The 25,079-nt window shown below is 41.1% G+C and overlaps 1 protein-coding gene across 1 annotated transcript; it reads left to right on the forward strand.

Moving 5' to 3' along the window:
* Window positions 1-14,603: 14,603 nt before the first annotated feature.
* LOC114304247 (UPF0481 protein At3g47200-like) lies at window positions 14,604-16,376 on the forward strand. Its single transcript, XM_028249427.2, has one exon. The coding sequence runs from the start codon at window positions 14,795-14,797 to the stop codon at window positions 16,112-16,114; it is 1,320 nt and encodes a 439-aa protein (XP_028105228.1). The 5' UTR covers window positions 14,604-14,794; the 3' UTR covers window positions 16,115-16,376.
* The last annotated feature ends 8,703 nt before the right edge of the window (window positions 16,377-25,079 follow it).

Below are 25,079 nucleotides of genomic sequence, written 5' to 3' on the forward strand. Positions count from 1 at the left end.
ACAGAGTTATATCATGGTATAATAAGACCCAAAATGCACTAAAATGATGAGCCAAAGGCTTAGGCTTAATGCCATGTACAAAAGTCAATTCTTGAGGCATAAAGCAAAAGCTCTATAAAGCATTCAAGGCATGCCAAATGCAAGTGTATGACAACATTTCATGGACTGAAATAGCATATGGAATGAGGGCAAAGCATGCAAACATCACATGTATAGCATGATAGGGGCCTCAAAACCCAAGACTAGCCTAAGCATTTACACTATAGCTATACAAAACACGAGTAATATGGCCATGGCAGCCCAAAAAAGTCCATGGACAACCCAAAATAAGCATAAAATCATGTTAGAGCAAAGCCAAAATATGCTAGTATGATGAGTCAAAACATCATGCACAAAGGGCTAGTAAACAAGATTTGTTCTACACCTATATGGAGCATGCAAAGGATGATCAAACCAACTATGAATAGGGTCATGACATGCCAAATGATGACCAAATACATGTTGAAATGTAAACCAAACAAGCTAACATGACATGGCAAAGCATGGAGCATATGAAACTAGTTTAAGGGATTTACACTACAAGTGTATCATGCAAGCATGGAATGACAAAACCAACCCAAAAAAGATTCATGGCATGGTAAAACATCACCAAAAACCCACTGAAATGGGCTTAACACAAGCTAAGCACACATGCTACTTTGATGAGCTATGAATGGAGTTACACAACACATACTAGATGCATGCAAAATATGACCAAACCAGCCATGGACAGGGCCAAGGCAGGTCCTAAAAGTCACAAAAATAGGCCTGAACCAAGCCTCAAAAATGCATGGAGGGATGGTCCTTTGGAAGGCCAAAAATGCAAGCAAAGAGGAACCAAAAGAGAAGGGGGCCACCCCCTCTGATTAAGGACCTCAAAACCACACCTTTACCACTGAAAATCCACTGGATTTTAGTGGTAAGAAGGCCAAACCAAGGCTAGCTCGGAGGCCTCAAGGAATGGCTTAAAACAAAGCCAAGCAAAGCATGCAAGGGCGTTACACACCCCTAGCAGCAAAATGACCTTAAACAAACTTCAAAAGCACTTAAATACAAGACTTTTTTCAGTTATAAGCAAAGCCCAAATCAATATGCAAGGAGGGCTAAAGTGAGGTACAACAAGGTGCAAAAATGGAAAAAATACTCACCCTCGAAGACCCTCTTTGAAACCAGTAACTTCAGGGGGTGGAAACCAGTTTTTAGACCTCAAGAAGACCTCCCAAGAAGCTTGGTCCAATGGTGGTGGTGTATCTCTATGTGTTGTAGTGTAAAAGTGCAAGGAAATCCAACTTCTAAGCACAAAATACAAACAATATAGAGAGAAAGAGAGCCTTTTTTCTTCAAAATAGCTGACCCCCCATTTTAAGGAGAGGGGCTCTCTCCTTATATAGAGGAATGCAAAGCTAAAGCTTCTTCAAGAAGCTTTACAAGGGTTCCATCCCCCCATACACGTGTATGGAGGGGAGCAAACAAAAAACCAGCTGGCTCAAAAGATCTGGAGGAAAACCAGCTGAGACAGGGGGGGTGCCGGCCATTATCATCAATGGCCGGCAGTGGCTCACTGATGGCCGGCAGGGCATCACCAATGGCCGGCAGGCACAAAGACATGGTCGGCAATGCCATGCCATGGCCGACAGTGCACCAAAAGGTCCACTGTGAAAGGACCTAGCCAAGGTCCAAAAAAGGGGCAGAAAGGATACAAGGTCCGGGAAGCTCAAACCAGTGATGTTCTGCCGTGACAGTCGAGTACTCAGCGAGCAATCAAACTAGTTGTTGGGTGTACCTACAACCACAACCAAGTCTTGAGGACGGTCAAAAATGGGGTGTCTATAACGTGGCCAAACAAAAAATGGCCGAGCTACAATCTGAGGTCGCCCGCCTAACCAGTGTAGTTGACTCAGCCGAAGTGGAGAAACAAAAAGCTTTGACTGAGCTGAAGGATCATTACCTGCGTGAGCTTGCCACAGCTGAGGAGAAGAAGAAGGCCGAGATAACTGCGTTGGAAAAGAAGATTGACGACGTGGAAGACTGCGGCTACAAAGAAGGCGAAGCAACCTACATCCTGCAGTGCGAAGCTGGCAAGGATTTATTCTTCAAGTGTGGGTGGAAAGCGGCGGTGGCACAGCTCGGTCACGGTCCTAACACCGAGGTCTTCCTGAACCCTCCTCCGCACTTCATACCGAGCTGTATGTCGGAGTACGCTCAAGCCATTCAACAAAAATTCCTTCAAACTGAGGATGATGAAGAAGAAACTGAGCCTAACAATGCCCCGGTCATCAATGATCCCGCTGTTCAGTCAGTTCGGGTGGAGCCACCGGGAGAAGACTTGACGACCGAGCTACCAGTTGAAACCGGGCTCCGAGTTGAACTGGATGTGGATCTTGATGACCTCTTTGCTTAGTTTTGTATTTTCTTCTCTTTGCTTTTGGAAAGAAACTGAAACTGTAACTGGGCTGAGCCCCACATTTTGTACTTGTTTTGAATTTTCAATGAAACCTTATTTTGTTCCAACTATTGTTTCGGCTTACTTTTATGCTTGCACTTACTTTCCAAATGTGATCTGAATGCAATATAACATTTTCTGGTCGAGATACCTATCTCGGTCTTAACTTTGTAATCTCTGATAATACCTGCCAACCTCTTCAGCCTAGGTTTTTACCTCAGCTGAAGATCACAAAAAGTTGTATTCTAGCCAACCACTGTTCAGCCTTGATCCTTATCTCGGCTGAGGAGTACTAAGTGTTGGTTTTTCTAGCCAACCACTCTTCAGCTTTGATCCTTATCTTGGCTGAGGAGTACTAAGTGTTGGTTTTTCTAGCCAACTTCTTCAGCCTAGATCCTTATCTCGGCTGAAGAACAATAAGTGTTGGTTATTCCAGCCAACTTCTTCAGCCTAGATCCTTATCTTGGCTGAAGAACAATAAGTGTTGGTTATTCCAGCCAACCTCTTCAGCCCAGATCCTAATCTTGGCTGAAGAGAGCCCAAAGTTGGTTTTCCTGCCAACCTTGAGTGAAGTGTTTGGTTATTCCTGCTAAACGTCCTGCAGCCTAGATCCTTATCTTTGGCTTAGGAGAAGTGTTGGTTTTTTGAGCCAACCTTTTCAGCTCGGATCCTAATCTTGGCTAAAGAGAGCTCAAAGTTGGTTGTTCCGGCCAACTTAGAGTCAAGTGTTTGGTTATTCCTGCCAAACGTCCTGCAGCCTAGATCTTTATCTTCGGCTTAGGAGAAGTGTTGGTTTTCGACTTAGGAGAAGTGTTGGTTTTTCCAGCCAACCGCTTCAGCTCGGATCCTAATCTTGGCTGAAAAGAGCTCAAAGTTTGTTATTCCGGCCAACTTAGAGTAAAGTGTTTGGTTATTCCTGCCAAACGTCCTGCAGCCTAGATCCTTATCTTCGGCTTAGGAGAAGTGTTGGTTTTTCCAGCCAACCTCTTCAGCACTGATCCTAATCTTAGCTGAAGAGAGTGCAAAGTTGGTTATTCCGGCCAACTATGCTGTCGATGCCCCTAACTCACTAAGATAACTTTTACAGTAGAAAACATTTATAATGAAAAGAAAATTACTTGTTTTATTGAGGAAAAGAAAAATTACAAGTACTTTAAAGAAAAGCTAAAAATAAAATAGTTTGAGATTGGCAGTGTTCCATGGCTTGGGAATGACTTTGCTATCTCCATCTTCCAAGTGGTATGCCTCTTTGCCTGCTAAACCAACCACTTTGTATGGTCCTTCCCAATTGGGCCCTAACTTGCCATCTTCGGGTACTTGAGTATTTCCCACTACTTTGCGTAGTACCCAATCTCCAATCTTGAATTCCCTTGGATGTACTGTCTTGTTATACTTTCTGGATAGCTCTTGCTGGTATGAGGCGATGTGAACCAGTGCTCTTTCTCTTCTTTCTTCCGCAAGGTCGAGTTCCAAGGCAATGGCTTCTCCATTTAAGTCTGGATCAAAATTTTCACTTCTAATTGTGGGGAGGCCAACTTCCAGTGGGATAACTGCTTCCATGCCATAGGCCAAGGAAAAAGGTGTTTCGCCAGTAGACCACCGAGGTGTGGTACGGTAAGCCCATAAAACATAAGGGAGCTCCTCCGCCCACTTGCCTTTTGCTTTCTCTAACCTTTTCTTCAATCCATCCAAGACGACTTTATTTGATGCTTCTGCTTGGCCATTTGCTTGGGGGTATGCCGATGTAGAGTTGTAGAATTCTATCTTGTACTCCTCACAAAAGTCTCTAAAAATTTTGCCGTCGAACTGAGTGTCGTTGTCTGATATTAGCGCCTTGGGTATGCCGTACCGAGTTATGATATTCTGCCAGACAAACTTCTTTACATCTTTCTCCTTTATTGATGCTAGTGCTTTTGCCTCCACCCACTTTGTGAAGTAATCTGTTGCAGCGAGGAAGAACTTTCTGTTGCCGGGTGCCGTTGGAAGTGGTCCTACTATGTCCAAGCCCCACATTGTGAAGGGCCATAGGCTAGTTAAAAGTAGAAGCTCTCTGGCTGGCTGATGTATTTGGTGTGCGAACTTTTGACATTTCTCGCACTTCTTGACATACTTCTTTGAATCTGCTTGCATGTAAGGCCACCAATATCCTTGCGAGATTGCTCTGTAGGCCAATGATCTTCCCCCTTGGTGGCTTCTGCATACGCCTTCATGTATGTCGAACAAGAATGCTTCGAACTTGTTGAGGTGAACACACTTTAGGTAAGGTCCTGTGAAGGATTTCTTGTACAAGGCCATTGATGGGGAGAGCCAAAATTGCTGTGACTTTGCTCTTATTTTGTTGGCCTCTTTCTTCTCTTCGGGTAAGATGTCGTCTTTCAAGAATAGTATGATGGGATCCATCCATGAAGGGCCTAGTTCGGCACAACATACCTCAGTTCCTTCGGGTTCTTCAATGCTTAGTCTTGGTAGGAAGTCGATTAGTAATGGATGTGGGATGGATGTATCTACCATTGAAACAAAGCCAGCTAGCTCGTCTGCTCTACTATTTTTTTCTCGGCCGATCTGCTCTATCCGCACTACTTCGAACTTCATGATCTCCTTTCTGACTAAGTCTTGGTACTGGGCCATCCTCTCATCCTTTGCTTCGTAGTTGCCTGATATTTGGTTTACCCCCAGCTGTGAGTCATTGTAAACCATTAGCTCGGTGGCCTTCATGTAGAGTGCTGATTTTAGGCCTGCCAGAAACGCTTCATACTCCGCTTCGTTGTTTGATGCTGGGAAGCCAAGGTTGACTTCTTGCTCCACTACCAGACCATCTGGTGAGATGAGGACTATGCCAAGTCCTGCACCGTGCCTATTGGATGCTCCATCCACGAAAAGTTTCCACATCTCGCCAACGAACAACTCCCAACAAGTGGAGGGATCGGACGATGCCTTGGGGTCATGAGTTTTGCGGGTGCTTTCTTCCAAGTCCATGCCTACTGTCTATCCCTCATTATCTGATGGCACCAAGTCTTTACTTGTTGGTGAGTCTTTGCTTGGTGTAGCATGGTTTGCTTCTTCCTCCATTTGTTTACTCTGGTCTGCCTTGGGATGTGGCTGGGTATCCTGTACCAAGGGTTGCGCTATTCCGGCGATACTTTCCACCCCTAGTTCGGTTGTACCTGTTAAGTCAACTGGGCAGATGTGATGACTCCTTGGTGTGAACTCTGCCACGAAGTCTGCCAAAGTTTGGGCTTTTATTGCGGTTCTGGGTTGAAACTTGATGTCAAACTATCCCAACTCCATTGCCTATTTCAAGATTCACCTAGAAAAGTCCGCCCTCTCAAACAAAGCTTTTAAGGGAAAAGCTGTTAGGACAACTATGGTGTGGGCGTGGAAGTAGTGCGACAGTTTCCTTGAGGCCATCATCAAGGCTAAGGCCAGTTTTTCTAATGGTAAGTACTTGGTTTCTGCGTCCAGCAAGGTTTTTCAAACATAAAAGATAGGCAGGTGTTGGATTCCTTCTGCTCTGACCAACACTGCGCTGATTGCGTGCTATGAAACTGCTAGGTACAGAAAGAGCTCTTCTCCAGGTAGTGGGGTTACTAGAAATGGTGGAGAAGACATGTACTCTTTCAAGCTTTCTAGGGCGTGGTCGCATTCTTCATCCTATTCAAACTTGGCCTTTAATGCTTGAAAAAATGGTCGACATCAGTCCGACGACCGACTTATAAACCGGTTGAGTGCAGCTGCCATACCAGTGAGATGCTGCACTTCTTTTACTGAGTTGGGCCTCTCTAGATCCTGAATTGCTTTGATCTGAGAAGGGTCTGCCTCTATACCTCGGTTGGTCACCAGGAAGCCTAGGAACTTGCTTGATCCTACGTCGAACGCACACTTAGATGCATTAAGGCGCAACTTGTTCTTCTTCAAGATCTGGAGCATTTCACCTAGGTCCCTGAGGTGGTCTTTCTCATCCTTGCTCTTGACCACCATGTCGTTGATGTAAGCCTCCATTATTTTTCCTAACAATGGTTCAAACATCTTGGTGACCATCCGTTGGAATGTTGCCCCTGCGTTCTTTAGGCCAAAAGGCATGACCTTGTAACAGTATAGCCCACTAGGAGTTGTAAAGGACGTGACCTCCTGGTCTGGCTCATACATAACGATCTGATGGTAACCTCTGTACGCATCAAGAAAGCTAAGCCGATTGTGCCCTGCCGTCAGGTCTACCAGTTGGTCTATCCGTGGGAGGGAAAAGTTATCCTTTGGGCATGCTTTGTTGACTGTTTTATAGTCCACGTAGACACGCCATTTTCCATTCTTCTTTGGCACTACGACGGTGTTGGAGATCTTCCTGGGATAGTGCACTTCTCTGATGGCTCATGCCTCCAGTAAGTTTCCTACCTCCTCTGCCACTATCTCGGTATGGTGGAGTGTCGATCTGCGAGTGCACTGTATAATTGGTCTGGCAGTTGGGTGGACATTGAGTTGGTGACAGATGAAGTTTGGATCAATGCCATGCATGTCGTATGGTGTCCAGGCAAACACTTCAATGTTAGAGGTCAAGAATTCCATGACCTCTAATCTCTCAGTGCTGGATAACGACGAACCAAGCAAAAAGAACTTCTCCGGGTTCTTTTCATCTATTCTTACCTTTACCAAGTCTTTCACCGCTTTCTGATCAGTTGCCTTGCCGACATCCGCAAACAACTCATTGCTCTCAGGTTCTTCCACCGAACGTACATATCCTTTGGCAGCGCGACTGCCATTTATTGTGACGAAGCATTGCTTGGACATGATTTGGTCTTCTAAGACCTCTTCAATTGCTCCGGCTTCGTTGGGGAACCGCAGTACTTGATGGTAGGTTGACGCTACCAATCGCATGGCGTGCAGCCATGTCCTTTCCAAAATTATGTTGTAACTGGAAGGGACTTTCAATACCCAGAATTCTACTTGTTTTGTCATGCTTCCTGCTTTGATTTGGAGGATTATCTTGCCCACTGGCCATTCTGACATTGAGTTGAATCCGATCCGGGAGAGAAGTTGTAGGCGCTAAGTCTTTGTCCTTTAGTTTCAGTTGTTTGAAGGTTTTGTAATACATTATCTCACATAAGCTCCCTTGGTCAATCAGAATACACTTGATGTCAAAATCCTTGACGCGTAAAGTGACGACCAAAGCGTCATTATGAGGGCAGTATATCCTTGCCAAGTCTCTATCTGAAAAAGATATGACATTCGTAGGTTTCGTTCTCCCATTTTTTATGGTAGGTTGTGCACTTAGTACCTCCCTTAAGTGCTCAGCCTTTTTGATCGACCCTCTGAGCTCGCATACACGCTCAGGTTCGAATACTCCATATATTACATTAATTATGCCTTGAGGTGGGGCGTCGATCGGCATTCCGTTCGGGTTGTTGTGGTTCTGGGGGACTGGTTGTGTCCCTCCTTCTATGTACTGGCCCAGATGCCCAGTTGTCACCAACTCCTCCAGATGTTGCCTCAATGGCGTGCAATTTTCAGTGCGGTGTCCCTTTTCCTTGTGGAAGGTGCACCAGAATCTTTCGTCGTAGTCTTTCTATGCTTCTCCCAACTTGGCTGGCCATCGAACGAAAGGTTTATCGCGTATCTCACTGAGAATTCGGTAGATCGGTTTTTTGAACACTGTGGTGATGGCAGTGCGGACTCTCAACCACCTCTTATCTTGGTCCTCTCCGTTGTCCCGCCTGCCTCGCCCGTTCTTGCTTGGACGTTCTACCGTATTGACTTTTGTCGTAGTCTTTTTATTTGGCACTATGGTTGTGCCAGATTTTGTTTTAGCACGGGTGCTATCCTCCTCCACCCGAATGTGCTGGTGCACCCTCTCCATTAAGGCATCCATCGTGAGGGGTGGCGTCATAGTGATTGAGTCCCTTAACCTGTTTCCGACTGGAAGACCTCTTTTGTACTGCGCAATGGCGAGATTCGTGGGGCAATCTCCTATCTGGTTGAATGTCTCCCAATAACGGTTTTTATAGGATCTCAACGTCTCCTTATCGCCCATGTCAATGGAGAGTAGCTGATCGATCTCCACTGGCATTTTGGTGTTCGTTCTAAACCTTGTCACGAACGCCTCTGCCAATTGTGCCCATGAGGGGATGCTGCCTTCTGGTAGCCTTTCGAACCAGGTTAAACCTAGGTCACCAAGGCTAGATGGGAATAGGATGCACATTAAGGCCTCGTTCCGTCTGTATACCGCCATAACCTGGCGAAAGTGGCACAAGTACATGTAAGGGTCTGTCTTCCCTTCGTAAGTTGTGAACTTTGGCTGGTGGAAGCCTGAAGGAAGTGGTGCGTTCTCAATTGCCGGAATGAACGGCGAGCTCTGCAACTTTGCTAATGCTTTGTCTGTTGGTTCGTAAGTAAGGCGCGGTACTGGCATTCCTACCTCGACACTTCCATGCGTCCGAGGAGCCAACCGCTGAAGGGCTGAGACTCTACGTGGGCTGCGCACCCTGGTATCCTCCTTCCATCGTGCCCTTTCCTCAAGCACAGTTCGCTAATCGGACGATCTAGGCAACTCCGTCTGCCTGGATGTCGTCTGGTGCGTGCGTGAGGGCCGATAGGTGTTTCCCTCAGTATATGACCTCTCAGTTCTCATTCTCTCAGACCTGGAGTAACGAGTCTTGGATGTCCTTGTTTGAGTGTCGCCTGTCCTCAGGCTCCTACTCTCTGCTTGCGAAGGTGTGGTATGCCTACCACGATCTTTTGAGTGGCGAGGGGGCGTCTTGCTTTTGCGCCCCTCTCCTATTGCCACCCATTTTCTTTCATCTGGCGCTTCATGGACTCCATGTCCGCCGCCATCCTTCGTATCAACTTGTCCTGCTCTTTCACGCGGTCCTCCAGGACTTGAGGATCGATCCTGCGCCTCTGTCTTTCAAGACTTTGAGAGCAAGAGCGACGGGGGCTGTTAGCCCGCCTCCCCCTTGCATCCCTCCTGGGGTTCTATTGTTAGGGCTCCAAATCTGCCATGGGAGGGATAGAAGGCAAACCTTCGCGCCTCCCGCCCCCTTCTGGAGTTTGTCCGTCAATGGCGGACTGCGGCAAATCTTCATTGTGCGCCATTGGTTCTGACTAGTAAGGAAAACTTGATCAAGAGGTTTTGTTCTTCTGTGAATTCCCACAGACGACGCCAATTGTACGAGCACGAAATAATGTTCTTGTATAATCCTGTTGATCAAGATTGCGCTCCTCCGTACGTCGTCGCTTTACTCCCTGAAAACACAAACGTGAGCTAGCCGGCGGGTGTGTGCCGGATACCCCTCCGATGCCTAAGTCAGCAAAATAGATAAATAGACAAAAAGCTCTGTGCATTCGGGAATCAAAGTTGTGTTACCTCTCCATAGGTGATGTTATGAGTTTTGGTAGGTTCCGCGTGGCACAATCCTAGTAGGACTCTTACTCCTCCATGTAGAATCCTCCTAGGAATCACACTCCTGAAAGATAATGCTTATCCTTCAATACCCCTCTCACTGCTTAAACCAAGTGAGATGATTTTAGCTCGGCGGTATGGCCAAACGACCGAGCTAGCATTGCCATGGTTGGATGACAATGTAACCGAGCTAGCAATACCTCTGTCACACTTATCCCAGTGCTTTATGTGTAACATGTACCTTGACTTCACCTGCTGAGACCGTGCTAACCACAGCGAGCTTGGACCGAGCTAAACAATAGCAAGGTCCTGAGGAAAGCTCAACATACCTCGGCTTAGAAGGGTATGACCGAGCTAATTACTACTCCGACCAGGATAACCGAGCTAACTGCAAGGCTCTCCTTGGACCGAGCTAACTACAAGGCCTTTTTTACTTCACCCATCTTACTACGGTCCACAGAACGGCTCATTACCCAGTTCGGCCCAATTTACTTATAATTACCCTCTCATAACACATGTCACATTTTAACAAATAGTTATAATTTGGTGAATTTCAACAAGGATACAAATAAGTTGATTTCAAAAGATAGGTTGATTTCAAAAAATAGTTGTCTTTTTGAACAAATTATATTCTTTTAGTCAAAAGAGATTAGAGTTTGGACCTAATGACCAAAAAGATTAAGACATAGACTTATAACTTAAGTGCCCAAGAAATAAATAAATAAATAATTTAATTGATTTATTAGTACTTTATTTTTTTATTTTTTCATTTTTTTACTTTTTAAATTCGTTTATACCAGACTAGTCTAAAAAATTTTAAAAATTGAAAAAAATTTATTTAAAAAAAAAAAGCATTCAAGTTTTGAAAAAGTTTGAAAAAAAATTTAACTTTTCTGAGGTGTATGTCAAACACTAAAAAATAATGTTAGAAGAAGAACTCAAATACCAAAAAAACGTAAATTAATTAATTTAAAAAAAATAGTATGTAACCTGCACAAAATATTATTATTATTTTTTAATTATATTTATCTATAAGATTACTGATTTATACTATTAAAAATGTTTCGTAACTTGAATTTATGTAATCTAAATGATTTAAATGTATTAAAACGATATCATTTCAAAAAATTCGAACCATTCAAATCATGAAATTTCATATTACCAATCATTGTTGTTATACTATAAATGAATGAAAGGTAGTTGAGAAGAACCAAATCAAATTCCAACTAGAAGAATATCAACGGCTCCCAAAACGTTTGCAGGTTGGTCTCTTCATCATTCCCACCCAACCACCCCCCCCCCCCCCCCCCCCCCCCCCAATCTCTCTCTATTTCCTTTAAGGACTTGGTTCCTGCCATCTGGGCTTGTGAAATTCACTACAGATTCTCGTTTTGTAATTTTTTTTTGAACAAATGATTTCATTTTTATAATTTAAACAGTTTATTTTGTTTAATTTTTTTTTGTATATATCATTCACACACAAAATTAGATTGATCGAATATTTATAATCTATTTAATTTATTGAATTTGTCACCAAAAAAAAAGGCAAACTGCACTTTACTGGGCCATGTACAGTTTGTCTCCCTATTATTTAGAAATCAATAATGTTAGGAATCATGAAAAATATATTATGAAATTCATCATGAAGATTTTTCATCCCTTAATTAGTGTGTGGTGTTTTATTGTATGAGTAATCTAAAAGTGAAAAATCTTTTATGATCATTTTATAATATTTTTTTCATTATTCTTAACATTACTCTTTAGAAATAACTACATAACTTCCATGTACAGTTTATCTCCCTATTATTTAGAAATAACCACAAAACTTCCATGCAGTTTGTGGATCATAGTATACGCTAATTTCTGTTAACAGAGCACATAAATTGACCTATATATCCTCTTCTTCCTCTACTCTCCCTGTATATCACCTTTATATACCCACACAGAACTATTTTGCTCACCAATACACTTGCACAACTTCCATTGGAAGTCAATTGGTTATGGGTTACCCACTTTAATGTTTCTGTTCCTGGATTTGGTTCTCAAAGCGTTTCAAGATATGATCTTGATTCAGTTTGTTTCTTGCCTTTTTTTTTCCTTTGGTGGGTTTCGATGTTTTGGAATTATTTTGTTGGGTTTTCATTTTCGGATAGTACTTGTTCTGTGAACTGTTTTGGAAATTTTCTGAAAAATACATGTTTTTTTAGCAAACATCAAAGTTGTTTTCAAAATTTTTAAAAATTATTTTTGCACACTCTGGCAGCTCCGGCGTCGATTTGAGAAGACAAGGCTCACCTGTTTTCAAGAGAGTCATCGGCAGCTAGTCCGGTGAAAAACCCACTGTATTCAACCAAAATTCAAAACATAATCAAGGTAATTAAACCCACCAACTAGAGATATAACAAAAATTAAACAAAGAAATCAAACCCATCACCCCAGGTAATCAAATCAAGATTAGTCACCCGTTACAAAACGAGTCCAGTGAAAAGCCCACCATAAGTCAATCAAAGTTCATAACACAATCAAGGTAATCAAATCCACCAACCATAAACAAAAATTGAATAAAGAAATCAAACCACCGCCATAAACAGTCAAGATTTTTTTTTTTCCCGAACTAGAAAGTTTTTATTGATTGCTTGCCACTGTTTTGACCCAACAAACTTCATTGATACAGTGGGTAGCCATTAGAGAAAAAATGAAGAAAAAAAAAAAAAATATATATATATATATATATATATGTGTGTGTAGGTGTATATATAGGTTTAGGAAAGAATGACATACTTTTGTAAATTTAAAGATATGTAAAGGGTATTTTGGTTTTAAAATAAAGCTTACTCTGTTCATAGGTGTGTGAATCTTACTGCTGTTAACTTGGATGAAAAAGTGAATGTAGTCATTTCCATATGTTAGGGGATAAACCACATATATAATTCAAACCACTGGGAATGGCATCCAAAAAACAGCCACACTCATTCTGTTTGATTTTGTTTTTAAAATATATTTTCTGTTTTTTTTTTTAGTTTCATTTTTATATATAAAAAAAAAACTAAAAACTAGATTTTGAAAAAAGTGAAAAAAAATCAACGGCACTGGTTCGATTTGCTAGAACTCTTGCACGTTAGTGATTCGAATGTTTTCATATGCGTTCCTGTGTATTTCTTGGGATTTTCTCACCCACTTTGAGAGTTTCTTTGCATTGATTATATGTTGTATTTAATCTTATATGAATCAAATCAAAAAAAAAAATGTGAAAAAATTATTGGGATTTTCTCCAGCACTTCAAGAGTTTCTTTGTATTGATTATGTGTTGTATTTGATCTTATATGAATCAAATCAAAAAGAAAAAATTGAAAATATCAAATATATTCATTCATTTCATTTGATTTTCGTTTTTTTTAGGCAAAAGTATCTTTTTGTTATTAATTTTCAACAAATCAATTCCTTTTTTTCAAAATAAAATAAAATAAAAATAGATTGTTAAAACCAGTCGATGAAATGTATCCACAACCTAGAGCCATGTTATGAAAGGGAAGGGAAGGGAAAGGAAAGGTAAACTATTTTTTTTTTTTTTTTATTTTATTTTCAACCTTAAGGATATCAAACCAGAGCCCTCTTTCCTTATTATTTCATAAAACTTGTTATTCAATTAGCTAGATATGGTCCAAGTTCTTTTAGGTGTTGTTAACCGAAATGATTTATCATTACACTTCTTTATAATATCTCCCATTTCTTTCTTATTTTGTTTTTTGTTTATTGAAAAAAGTGGAGCAGTGAAAAAATATTTTTATTTTTATAACGTAAGTTTTTTGTGTGCATAGTGCAAATCTTTTTTGTGCATGGCACAAGTTCTTCTTGTGTGAAAGAGTTGCACAAAAAAAGATTCCATCTATAGTGTAATTACTATTCCACTGTTTCATTGATTTATAGTTTTTTTCTTGTTTATTTGTCTTTATAATTATATATTAAATAAAAAAATAAAATTCAAAGATTTGTTTGCTAGCTCGTGTAATAAAATATGTTTGTAAATATGATATGCTTTAATTTAAGTTGGGTGGTGGCGAGGGATAGTTATTGGCATATAGGGTTTACCCTACAACAATTGGGTTTAATGTAACTTTACCTAAATATTCCAACTTGATGGGAATTCCATTGTACACTTATTATCTTTTTTATTTTTCCTATTTCATATAATTTGATTAGGTATTAGTATACTTACATCAACTCTGATCTTATTTTTATAATTATAAAAATTACACCAACTCACACCAACTCATGAAATCAAGTCAGTTCATTTTCACTTACAAAACTCATCGTATATCAAAAATTGTTTGTTGATCTTGAAACATTATACAATACTCTTAGGTTATGTTTGATTCACAAGATTAATAGTGAAGTATTAATAATCCTATAAAATTAGTGTAGTATTCACTATCTAATTGGATTAATATCCATTGGATTAATAATCCCACCTCTACCCTATTACTAATAATCCTACAAATTTGTTGGATTAATTATCCATTAGATTAATAATCCTAAACCAAAATATTAAAACAAACATAGGATAATTGGGCCCACGGATTAATAATCCTAATCCCATGCTCTAATCCACCCAATTAAACATGCCCTTAGAAGCCATATAATTACATAATTTCTTACATTTAGGGACAAGTCCCACGCAATCATGTGACATTCAGAAGCATTAGACAATACTAAAAAACCATCAAATAACTTCCCATCAATTAAGGAGTACAATTGACCTTTATCATTGCCCCAAATCATAACATGACTTGAGCATAAAAACACGTTTAGCACTTGAGAGGCTAATAGTAGCTAAATAGTTTTTTTAATTTATAATTTGGTGCTAAATCCAAATGGATGTCTATCTTGTTGGCAGATAACCACATAAACCCATTACATTAATAATGGAAAATTTTGGCACATCAAGACATGGAACTACTAGCAGAAATGGCGATGCTTCAATTGATGTGGAGGTAGTAGTGAAATCTATCAGGGAGAAGTTAGCTAAGTTATCTTGCCCAACCCCTGATTGTTGTATATATAAAGTTCCCAACAAATTTCGGAACATCAATGAAGAGGCCTATACTCCTTTCAGAGTCTCAATTGGGCCGCTTCACCACGGCAAAGGAGGCCTAGAAGACATGGAAGACCACAAGTGGAGGTACTTCAACTATTTCATGCAGCGGAGTCAAAAGCGTTTGGAGGAATTGGTCAAGTTTTTGGAGGAAAATGAAGAAAGAATCCGCGGATATTATGCAGAAACAATCAGCCTCAACAGCAATAAATTTTTGGAAATTATTCTTGTGGATGCTGCATTTATCAGTGAAGTCCTATTGAGGTACTGGGTTGATGATTTAATAACTCCAAATGATCGGATATTTAGGAAACCATGGATGATTAATGATATAAGTCAAGACTTGTTATTGCTTGAAAATCAACTTCCGTTTTTTGTTCTCCAAGATCTTTTCGAAATGACCAATATAAACTTGGTCTTTAATGAAAATGAGACCTTGTCCTACCCCTTTATTTGTCTCACCCTTCATTGGTTTCTTAATTCAAACAAAATACAAGAACGTCCAGTTCTACCGGATATTAACCCCTTAGAAATAAAACATTTTCTTGATTTGCTAAGAAGTTGTCTCGTACCAAGAAAAAGTTTGCGACATACTAAAAGGAAATTTGAATTTATACCAAGTGCAACAGAGCTTCATGAGGCTGGAGTGAAGTTTAAGGTAAGTTCAAGCAAAAGTTTATTTGACATAAAATTTAGCGGCAATGTTTTGGAAATCCCACAGAAAAGAATATATGATTCAACAGAACGTTTGCTACGAAACATTATTGCCTATGAGCAATGTCATTGTGAAGTTAAGTTTGTGACTGATTACACCGTGGTTTTGGTTTACCTCATCAACACTTCCAAGGATGTCGAGTTACTTGTTAAAGCCAAAGTTATTGAGAACTGGCTAAGTGACAACAATGATGTGTCCAATCTCTTTAACAGACTTGGCAAAGAAGTTATCTTGGACACTAATGCATATTATTTTACTAAACTTCATAAAGAGTTAAATGACTACTATAAAATTCGTAGCCACAAGTGGAAGGCAACCTTGAGGCATAACTACTGCAATACTCCCTGGAAGGTCTTATCTATTATTGTGGCTGCTATTCTTCTTGGACTCACCTTCATACAATCATTATGTTCTCTATTATCTTGTAATAAGTGATAGATGGATAGTTATGATTGTAATGTACTTACAATGTTGTTTACCTTTCATTGTTGCATGTGGCTTTGGTTATCTAATTTTTCTACTGTTAAGGATTTTGTTCTTTGAGACTCAGCTTTTTGCTGGTTTGAATTGGGTTCCAGGTGCTCTGTTTGGAGTGCTGCATTGGTCTCTTTCCATTTTGGTTTCTTTTTACCAACTTTTGTTCTATAGGTTCTTTTGGTGCTTATTGATGTTCTTGTGATGTACCACTGTTCTATTGATATGTTTTTCGTCAACAAAATTTATTTTTGTTGAACAAAAAAAACAAAAAAAAAAAAATTTGCAATTTGTTTTTCTTTTTTACTTATCTCCATCAACTAAAACCATTTTAACAAGTTTATCACTGCCAAGCTTAATGCTTTCTTCAAAAAAATTGTGGACTCTTTCTTCCCAAATCTTTTATCAATTTAACGACATTCTCTAACTTAACTGAGGTACGATCAAGAAATGCCTTTAAATATTTCGTCTTTCGCTCTTCCATGTCTTTGAAGTCTGTATTGCCATGGTGAAGGGGGCCTATAGAAACTGTCTGAGGTGTATAAGCCTTTTCATTTAGTTCTCAAAGTTTTCTGGGAACACGACATATGCAGCACTCTTGGGATGCTCTTGGCGGCAAGAATGTTAACGTTTGTCGAATGGAATTTGTTGGCTCCATCCACTACCCACATGTTAAGGAGCCCACCATCCACATGGTGTGGGTGGCACCATGTGAGAAAAGAGGCTGGTGGAGGGCAACACCAACTCACTAAAGGAAGATAGTGAGGGTGGCACCACCTTGGCCAATTATGGCTAGCACTTCACCTACTCCTCCTCTCTTGGTTATAAATTGAGATGAGTGAGGAGGGGTTTGTATCATCAGAAATTGGAGAGTGAGAGCTGTGAGTTGAGTGAGTTTCATCTCCTCCTCTGTATTTGTATTTTTGCTCCATTTTAGTGAAAATTCTCATTTCTGTCCGTGGATGTAGGCATTGGGCCGAACCACTGTAAATATTGTGTTCTGTGTGTGTGAGATATATTTCTGGGTGTGTTTGATCCTAACAAAGTGGTATCAGAGCAAAGTTGTACATTTTTCGGAAAAACAGAGTGTTGTTTCGAAACTGCCCAGAAATCATATTGCTCGAAATCAGATTTTGAGCATACTAGGAATAAGGGCTCGACGAGAGGAGTCTAGAAATATAAAGCACACACCCAACGGAGGGCTGACGCGCCCTCACGCGCCCCTGGAAGTTGGCGCGTGAGTCCCAGTCTCGACACGCGCCCACACGCACCGTGCAGGCACCCGGCGCGTGATCCCAATCGCACCCACGCGCTCCACGCGCGGTTCAAGGAGGACGACGACTGAGGGAACAGCGCGTGCCATACACGCGCCATCAACACGCGCGCCACGTCATCTCGCCACGTCATCACCACGTGGCACAGTTGTCAGCCAGAGGCTGCCATGTGGTCGCCACGTCAGCGTCCAATCATCGCCGCGTGGCAGACACGTCATCGACACGTCATCACTCTGAAGAAAAATCTGGTGCGACGCGGCTATGGTGCAACCGCAGATCTGAGGCGTACAAAATGTTTTGGCTAGATCGAAGCCATTTGGAGTCCGTTTTTGGTGATCCAATAGTGGTTTCCGACTATTTGGAGTATTCCGGACACATCCGTACGGTCAGATTTTGCAAATAAAGTTTCAAAAATTTACAGTTTTTATTTTGGCAATCCGAAGTGCTTTTCCGGCTAATTTGAGCAGTCCGAACTTCACAGCAAAGTCTGTTTTTCAAACAGAGATCTTTTTTTGTATGATGGAGGAACCAACGTCGAATTCAGGTTCCATGATAAAGTTAAATACTTCCAATTATGCCATTTGGAAGCCCAGAATGGAAGATGTCCTGTATTGCCGAGATTTGTTTGACCCCATTGAGCTTAATGGAGTTAAACCACCAACGGAAAAAGACGAAGACTGGAAGCGGAAGAACCGAAAGACCATTGGCCAGATCAGACAATGGATTGATCACAGTGTCTTCCACCATGTCGCCCAGGAGACTGATGCCTATGCTCTCTGGACAAAGTTAGAAGGCATGTACCAGTCGAAGACTGCTCGGAACAAAGCCCTCCTGATGAGAAGACTTGTGAATTTGCAGTTGAAAGGCGGTATCTCTGTTGCTGAACATACCAGTGAGTTTCAAAATTTGGTGAACCAACTAACAACTGTCAAAATGGAGTTAGATGATGAGATACAGGCCCTATTGCTGCTCAGTTCTTTGCCAGACAGTTGGGAGACATTGGTGGTGTCTCTCAGCAACTCTGCCCCAGAAGGAAAACTGACCATGAGCATGGTTATAGATGCTTTATTTAGTGAAGAGGCAAGAAAGAAAGAAATGGGTGGAGATCAATCCCATGCCCTCGTCACAGAAAATAAAAGCAGAGGTAGAGGCAGGGGCAGGGGAAGAAGCAAAAGTAGAGGACACAGCAGAGGAAGATCTCAAGACAGAGGGAAATCCAGAGAAGGTACGAGCCGACCAAAGTTCAAATGTTACCATTGTGGCCAGGAGGGTCACATAAAGAAGTATTGCTATGCCTTGAAGGGAGAACAACAACAAGGCAATAGACAGCCAAAGACCAAAGATGGGACCACTGCAGTTTCTGTCTCAGAGGATATTGCATTATTCTCTGTTGAAGAAGAAGAATGCCTCCATATGTCAGACAACGACACCGAGTGGGTGGTAGATACAGCAACTTCCTACCATGCTATATCCCAAAAGGAGTTCTTCAGTACGTACCAAGGTGGAGATTTTGGTACAGTGAAAATGGGTAACTCCAGTTTTTCAAAAATTGTGGGAATTGGTGATGTTCATATCCAAACCAAAGTTGGGTGCACAATGGTGTTGAAAGATGTCAGGCATGTTCCCGATTTACGCCTGAATCTTATTTCAGGGATAGCCTTAGATCGACAAGGCTATGAGAACTACTTTGGCAAAGGCATATGGAAGTTGAAAAAGGGATCTCTCGTGGTAGCCAAAGGACAGGCAATTGGCACACTATACAAGACTCATGTGGAGGTGAATTCAAATAGCCTCAACGCAACAGAAGATGAGACATCACCAAATTTGTGGCACAAAAGGCTGGGTCACATGAGTGAGAAAGGGTTACAGATTTTGGCAAAGAAGTCACTTATTCCCTTTGCCAAAGATGCAAAATTAAATCCTTGTGACAACTGCTTGTTTGGGAAGCATCATAGAGTCGCTTTCCATTCATCATCCAGAAGACAATCAGTGTTGTTGAGCAGAGTATACTCTGATGTTTGCGGTCCCATTGAAGTGGAATCTTTGGGTGGTAGAAAATACTTTCTGACGTTCATTGATGATGCATCACGGAAGGTATGGGTTTATGTCTTAAAGACCAAAGCTGAGGTGTTCCAGCATTTTCAGACATTCCATGCTATGGTGGAAAGGGAGACTGGAAAGAAGCTGAAATGTCTCCGAACAGACAATGGAGGCGAGTACACGTCAAAGGAATTTAAAGCCTACTGTGCTACTCACGGCATCCGGCATGAGAAGACTGTTCCTGGAACTCCACAACACAATGGTATAGCTGAGAGAATGAACCGAACCATTGTGGAGAAGGTCAGATGTATGCTAAAAATGGCAAAGCTACCAAAGCCATTTTGGGGAGAAGCTGTTCGTGTTGCTTGCTATTTGATCAACAGATCGCCATCAGTTCCACTAAATTTTCAGATTCCAGAAGAAGTATGGTCTGAAAGGGAGATCTCTTACTCTCACTTGAGAGTGTTTGGGTGCAAAGCATTTGCACATGTATCCAACGAGCACAGACAGAAGCTGGATGACAAAGCCACTCCATGCATCTTTATTGGCTATGGAGATGAAGAATTTGGATACAAATTGTGGGATCCGAAACACAAAAAGGTCATTCGAAGCCGAGATGTGGTGTTTCAAGAAGGCCAGACCTTTGAAGACTTTGGGCAACCAGCCAAACCCAAAGTTGATGATGTTTCAGAAATTATTCCAAACCCTGCACCATCACAGCATGCCACTGATGAAGAAGAGTTACCGCAGCATGCAATCAATGATGTAGAGTTGCAGGATGGATTTCTAGAAGAAGAAGATCCAGAAGCAGAGGGTGTTGAGCAGGGGGAGCCACAACCCCCTCTACCAGAGACTGTTGGTCCACAGTTACGAAGATCAACAAGAGAATTTAAGCCGTCAACCAAATACCCTCCTTCTGAGTATATTTTGCTTACCGATGAGGGGGAGCCAGAAAGTTTTCAAGAAGCTCAAAATCATAAGGAGAAGAGTAGCTGGCAGCAAGCTATGCAAGAAGAGATGCAATCCTTGCAGAAGAATCAGACTTATGATTTGGTGAAATTTCCCCAGGGTCGAAAAGCATTGCAGAACAAATGGGTGTTCAAGTTGAAGAAAGATGGTAGCGGAAAGCTAGTCAAGTATAAGGCTCGATTGGTTGTCAAAGGTTTTGGGCAGAAGAAAGGTATTGATTTTGATGAAATCTTCTCGCCAGTTGTGAAAATGGCATCCATTCGAGTAGTTTTGGGACGAGCAGCTAGTTTGAATTTGGAACTTGAACAAATGGATGTGAAGACAGCATTTCTCCATGGTGATCTGAAGGAAGAAATTTACATGGAGCAGCCAGAAGGTTTTGAAGTCAAAGGGAAAGAAAACTTAGTCTGCAGATTGAAGAAGAGTCTCTACGGCCTCAAACAAGCGCCGAGACAGTGGTACAAGAAGTTTGACTCATTCATGGTAGGTCATGAGTACAAGAGAACTGCTGCAGACCAGTGTGTTTATGTCAGGACATTTCCCGGTGGAAACTTTATCATACTTCTGCTCTATGTTGATGACATGTTGATCGTTGGACAAGATGCCACAACAATCAGATCACTGAAGAAGGAGTTATTACAGTCCTTTGACATGAAGGACCTAGGCCCTGCACAGCAAATTTTGGGCATGAATATTGTGCGTGATAGGAAAGCCAAGAAGTTGTGGTTGTCACAGGAGAAGTATGTTGAACGAGTAATTGAGAAGTTCAACATGAAAGATGCCAAGCCAGTCAGTACTCCGCTGGCTAATCATTTCAAGCTGAGCAAGAATTCTTGTCCCTCCTCTACAAAGGAAAGACAAGAGATGGAGGCGATTCCCTACTCATCCGCTGTAGGGAGTTTGATGTATGCAATGGTGTCCACCCTACCAGATATTGCTCATGCGGTTGGAGTTGTAAGCAGATTCCTTTCCAATCCAGGAAAAGAGCATTGGGAAGCAGTCAAGTGGATTCTGAGGTACCTCAAGGGTACAGCAAAAATGTGTTTGTGCTTTAGAGATGCTAAACCAGTCTTGGAAGGCTATACGGATTCAGATATGGCGGGCGATCTTGATGGTAGGAAATCTACATCAGGATTGCTGTTCACTTACGCAGGGGGAGCTGTGTCTTGGCAGTCCAAGCTGCAGAAGTGTGTTGCTTTATCCACAACCGAGGCAGAGTATATTGCCGCAGTGGAAGCCGGGAAAGAAATGTTATGGTTGAAACGGTTTCTCCAAGAGTTGGGATTAAAGCAAGAAAAGTTCACGGTAGATTGTGATAGTCAGAGTGCCATAGACCTGAGCAAGAATTCGATGTACCATTCCCGCACAAAGCACATTGATGTTCGGTATCATTGGATACGCGAAGTGATGGACAAGCAGTTATTGGAACTGATCAAGATCCACACAGATAAGAATCCAGCTGACATGCTTACAAAGGTGGTCTCGAGAGACAAACTGGAAGTTTGCAAGCATCTGATCGGGATGGACTTCAAGTGAGAAGTCAGTTGTCCATGTGGGCGTGGAGGGGGAGAATTGTTGGCTCCATCCACTACCCACATGGTAAGGAGCCCACTATCCACATGGTGTGGGTGGCACCATGTGAGAAAAGAGGCTGGTGGAGGGCAACACCAACTCACTAAAGGAAGATAGTGAGGGTGGCACCACCTTGGCCAATTATGGCTAGCACTTCACCTACTCCTCCTCTCTTGGTTATAAATTGAGATGAGTGAGGAGGGGTTTGTATCATCAGAAATTGGAGAGTGAGAGCTGTGAGTTGAGTGAGTTTCATCTCCTCCTCTGTATTTGTATTTTTGCTCCATTTTAGTGAAAATTCTCATTTCTGTCCGTGGATGTAGGCATTGGGCCGAACCACGTAAATATTGTGTTCTGTGTGTGTGAGAGATATATTTCTGGGTGTGTTTGATCCTAACAGAATTTGCCAAAAGAATGTTGGGATCTTTGATATCAATTCGAGTACACTTTTGGCTTTCAGCTCAACATGTATCTATGTCAATTGTTTCCATCTTCTGATTTTTTTTTCCTAGTTACAATTGGAAAAATAATGGATAATAATAAAGAAGAATAAGAGTGTTCAAATCTTAAACCTTAATTGTTCTAGTACAATAAAAAGCTCACAATCAACCCAATTAAGGCTATTGCCTAACCTAAGATCCTAAATTATAAGTGGCCTTAATCTCATCTACACTATTATATAAAGCAAAACGGTGTTAGTTCTTTGGAAAGTATCAATCTATTTTTCTTAGAATTTTGAATTTATAAAATCAACAAATACATGTGTCACTATATTTTCGGTTATTGGTTAATACTTGTGTCACTACATTCTTGGTTATTGGTTAGTTAATTTAAGGGGATCTTATGATTAAAAAAAATTAGATTAATTAAAAAAATCTGTTTATGTACCAAAGAATTCACTATAACAAATAAGAGTTTTAGGGATCATACCTTTTTTGAAGAAATTATCATTTTGCCTCCCAAACTATCACTCAAAAATCAATTTAACCCATATTCTTTTAATATAATATCAATTTTGTACCTAAATTATTCAATTTTGTATCAATTTTACGCTCACCGTCAATTGTCGTCTATAATAAAATAGAAGTTGCTAATATGGCACCCAATCTTCATTTGAAAATTTATTTTACCCCTAAACCATTCCCAAAATATCAATTAAACTCCTGAACAAAATAAAGTTTGGGAGTCTAATTGATAGCTTAGAGATAGTTTGAGCGCATCAACTTCCGTTTGATTATAACGGCATGGAAATGATAAAATTGATTCAAAATCAAATAATTTAAGTGTAAAATTGATATTATTAAAAGAATATATGGATTGAATTGATTTTTGAATAATAGTTTAGACGGTAAAATAATATTTTTTTTCTTTTTTTTTTGTCCCCAAAAGTGAAAATTTTGTAATAAAAAATATTTAGGTACCAATTCTTGTCGTCGTGACAATAGCCACTAAAAAGTCATCCCGAAAGGTCAAACAAATGACTTTTAGCAATGAAATATTGAAAATGTTGCTAATAAATGTATTTTTAGAGACAAAATAATTTGGTGTCAAAAAGATAGTATTTCATCACTAAATAGAGCACTTTCTATGTACCATGTCATCTGTGCTTCTTCTAGTCTCAATTAAATAGAGCACTTCCTATGTATTCTTAAACCTTGTTTGAAGAAAACTTTGTTCTTTTTTTCAGACCAACTAAACAAATTAAAGTTGGCTCTTTGCTTCTTGTTTAAACAATTCACTAACGTTGTATTTGGTTGGAGGATTTAGAGGGATTTGAAAAGAGAAAGAAAAAAGATAAGTGAAATTACGTGAAATGTAGGTATATTTTATTCACATTTTACCTACCTTTTCTATTTCACTTTCTAAATCCCTCCTCAAATCTCCTGATCAAACACAATATAAATAGGATGGAATGCTCCATGCAATCCTTTATTGTAAAATCTATACTATAACACTACTACTAGTCCTTGCTTTAATACATAATGAAGGGGCTAAATGTGAAATAGGTCAGGTCCAAGCCTTGGGCCGGCCCAATCCATTGAAGTCCGAATCCAAGTGGGCTGGATGAGTATATGGGCAAACCAATTGAGCCCAACTTCATGATCAACAGTCCACGCAAGTCCTCAAGCACTTGGGCCCAACCCGCAGTGAAAAGGCCAGTCCAGCCGTAGTGCTGGGCTGGGCCGAGTTGCGAGACTGAACCTATGGGCCGAACAGAAAATAGGCCGAGCTCATACAAAGATATCCAAATAGGATCAGACCATCTCCATGAATGATCCTATAAAAGGCCGAGACAAGGCATAATGGTGCCGAGTTGAGGCACAGCGATACCGAGCTAAGGAAACCTCGCAAGGAAACGTGGAAGTTGTGAATGTGTGCATGTGCAAGTTGCTACCTCAGCTGGTCCCCTACACCTAGAATCACGGAAGTTGTTGAATCAAAGGAATGTGGTTTGTTATCAGCATGACTACAATGAGTATATGCATTCAATGGCAACTACCAGGTGGTCCCCCACCTTGAGCAATGCTAAAAGGACACCTGGCAGCATCCAAACTCCATGAACCCACCTTGAGAAGCAAGTAAGGAACACTATATATACAACATGAACTTCACATTGAAGGTAACTGAATAATTCCAAGCAAAATCACACTTAGATACAAACTCAACTCTCGATACATTTTTTCTCCGATTGCTAATTCCCACACTGGAGGGGTTATTCGGCCAACCCCGGTCGGGCAGCTCTAACGGTGTTTCCTGTGGCAGGAACCTCAGTCCCTGGATAGTCCAACCGAGTGCGGAGCCCCGATCCACTTTCATCTAGTGCGGAATCCGGTACGCACAATTGGTGCAGTGAGCGTGGATCACTTCATCTCTGAGCTCTGCATTCAGTTTCGGCGATAGGGATTGAGGACATTCGGCCTTCGACACATACTCCACAGACGGAGAAAACGAAAGACAAAGGTTTGGCCCTCCCAACAGTCCTAGAAGAACAAACTGGAAACAATAATCGAACCCCTGAATCCGTCGAGCATCGATTACCCTTCGTTGGAGGTTCTTCTCATCACTTTCTT

Source organism: Camellia sinensis, chromosome 11 (assembly GCF_055761805.1).
Source record: "Camellia sinensis isolate YWXY chromosome 11, ASM5576180v1, whole genome shotgun sequence".
NCBI lineage: Eukaryota > Viridiplantae > Streptophyta > Magnoliopsida > Ericales > Theaceae > Camellia > Camellia sinensis.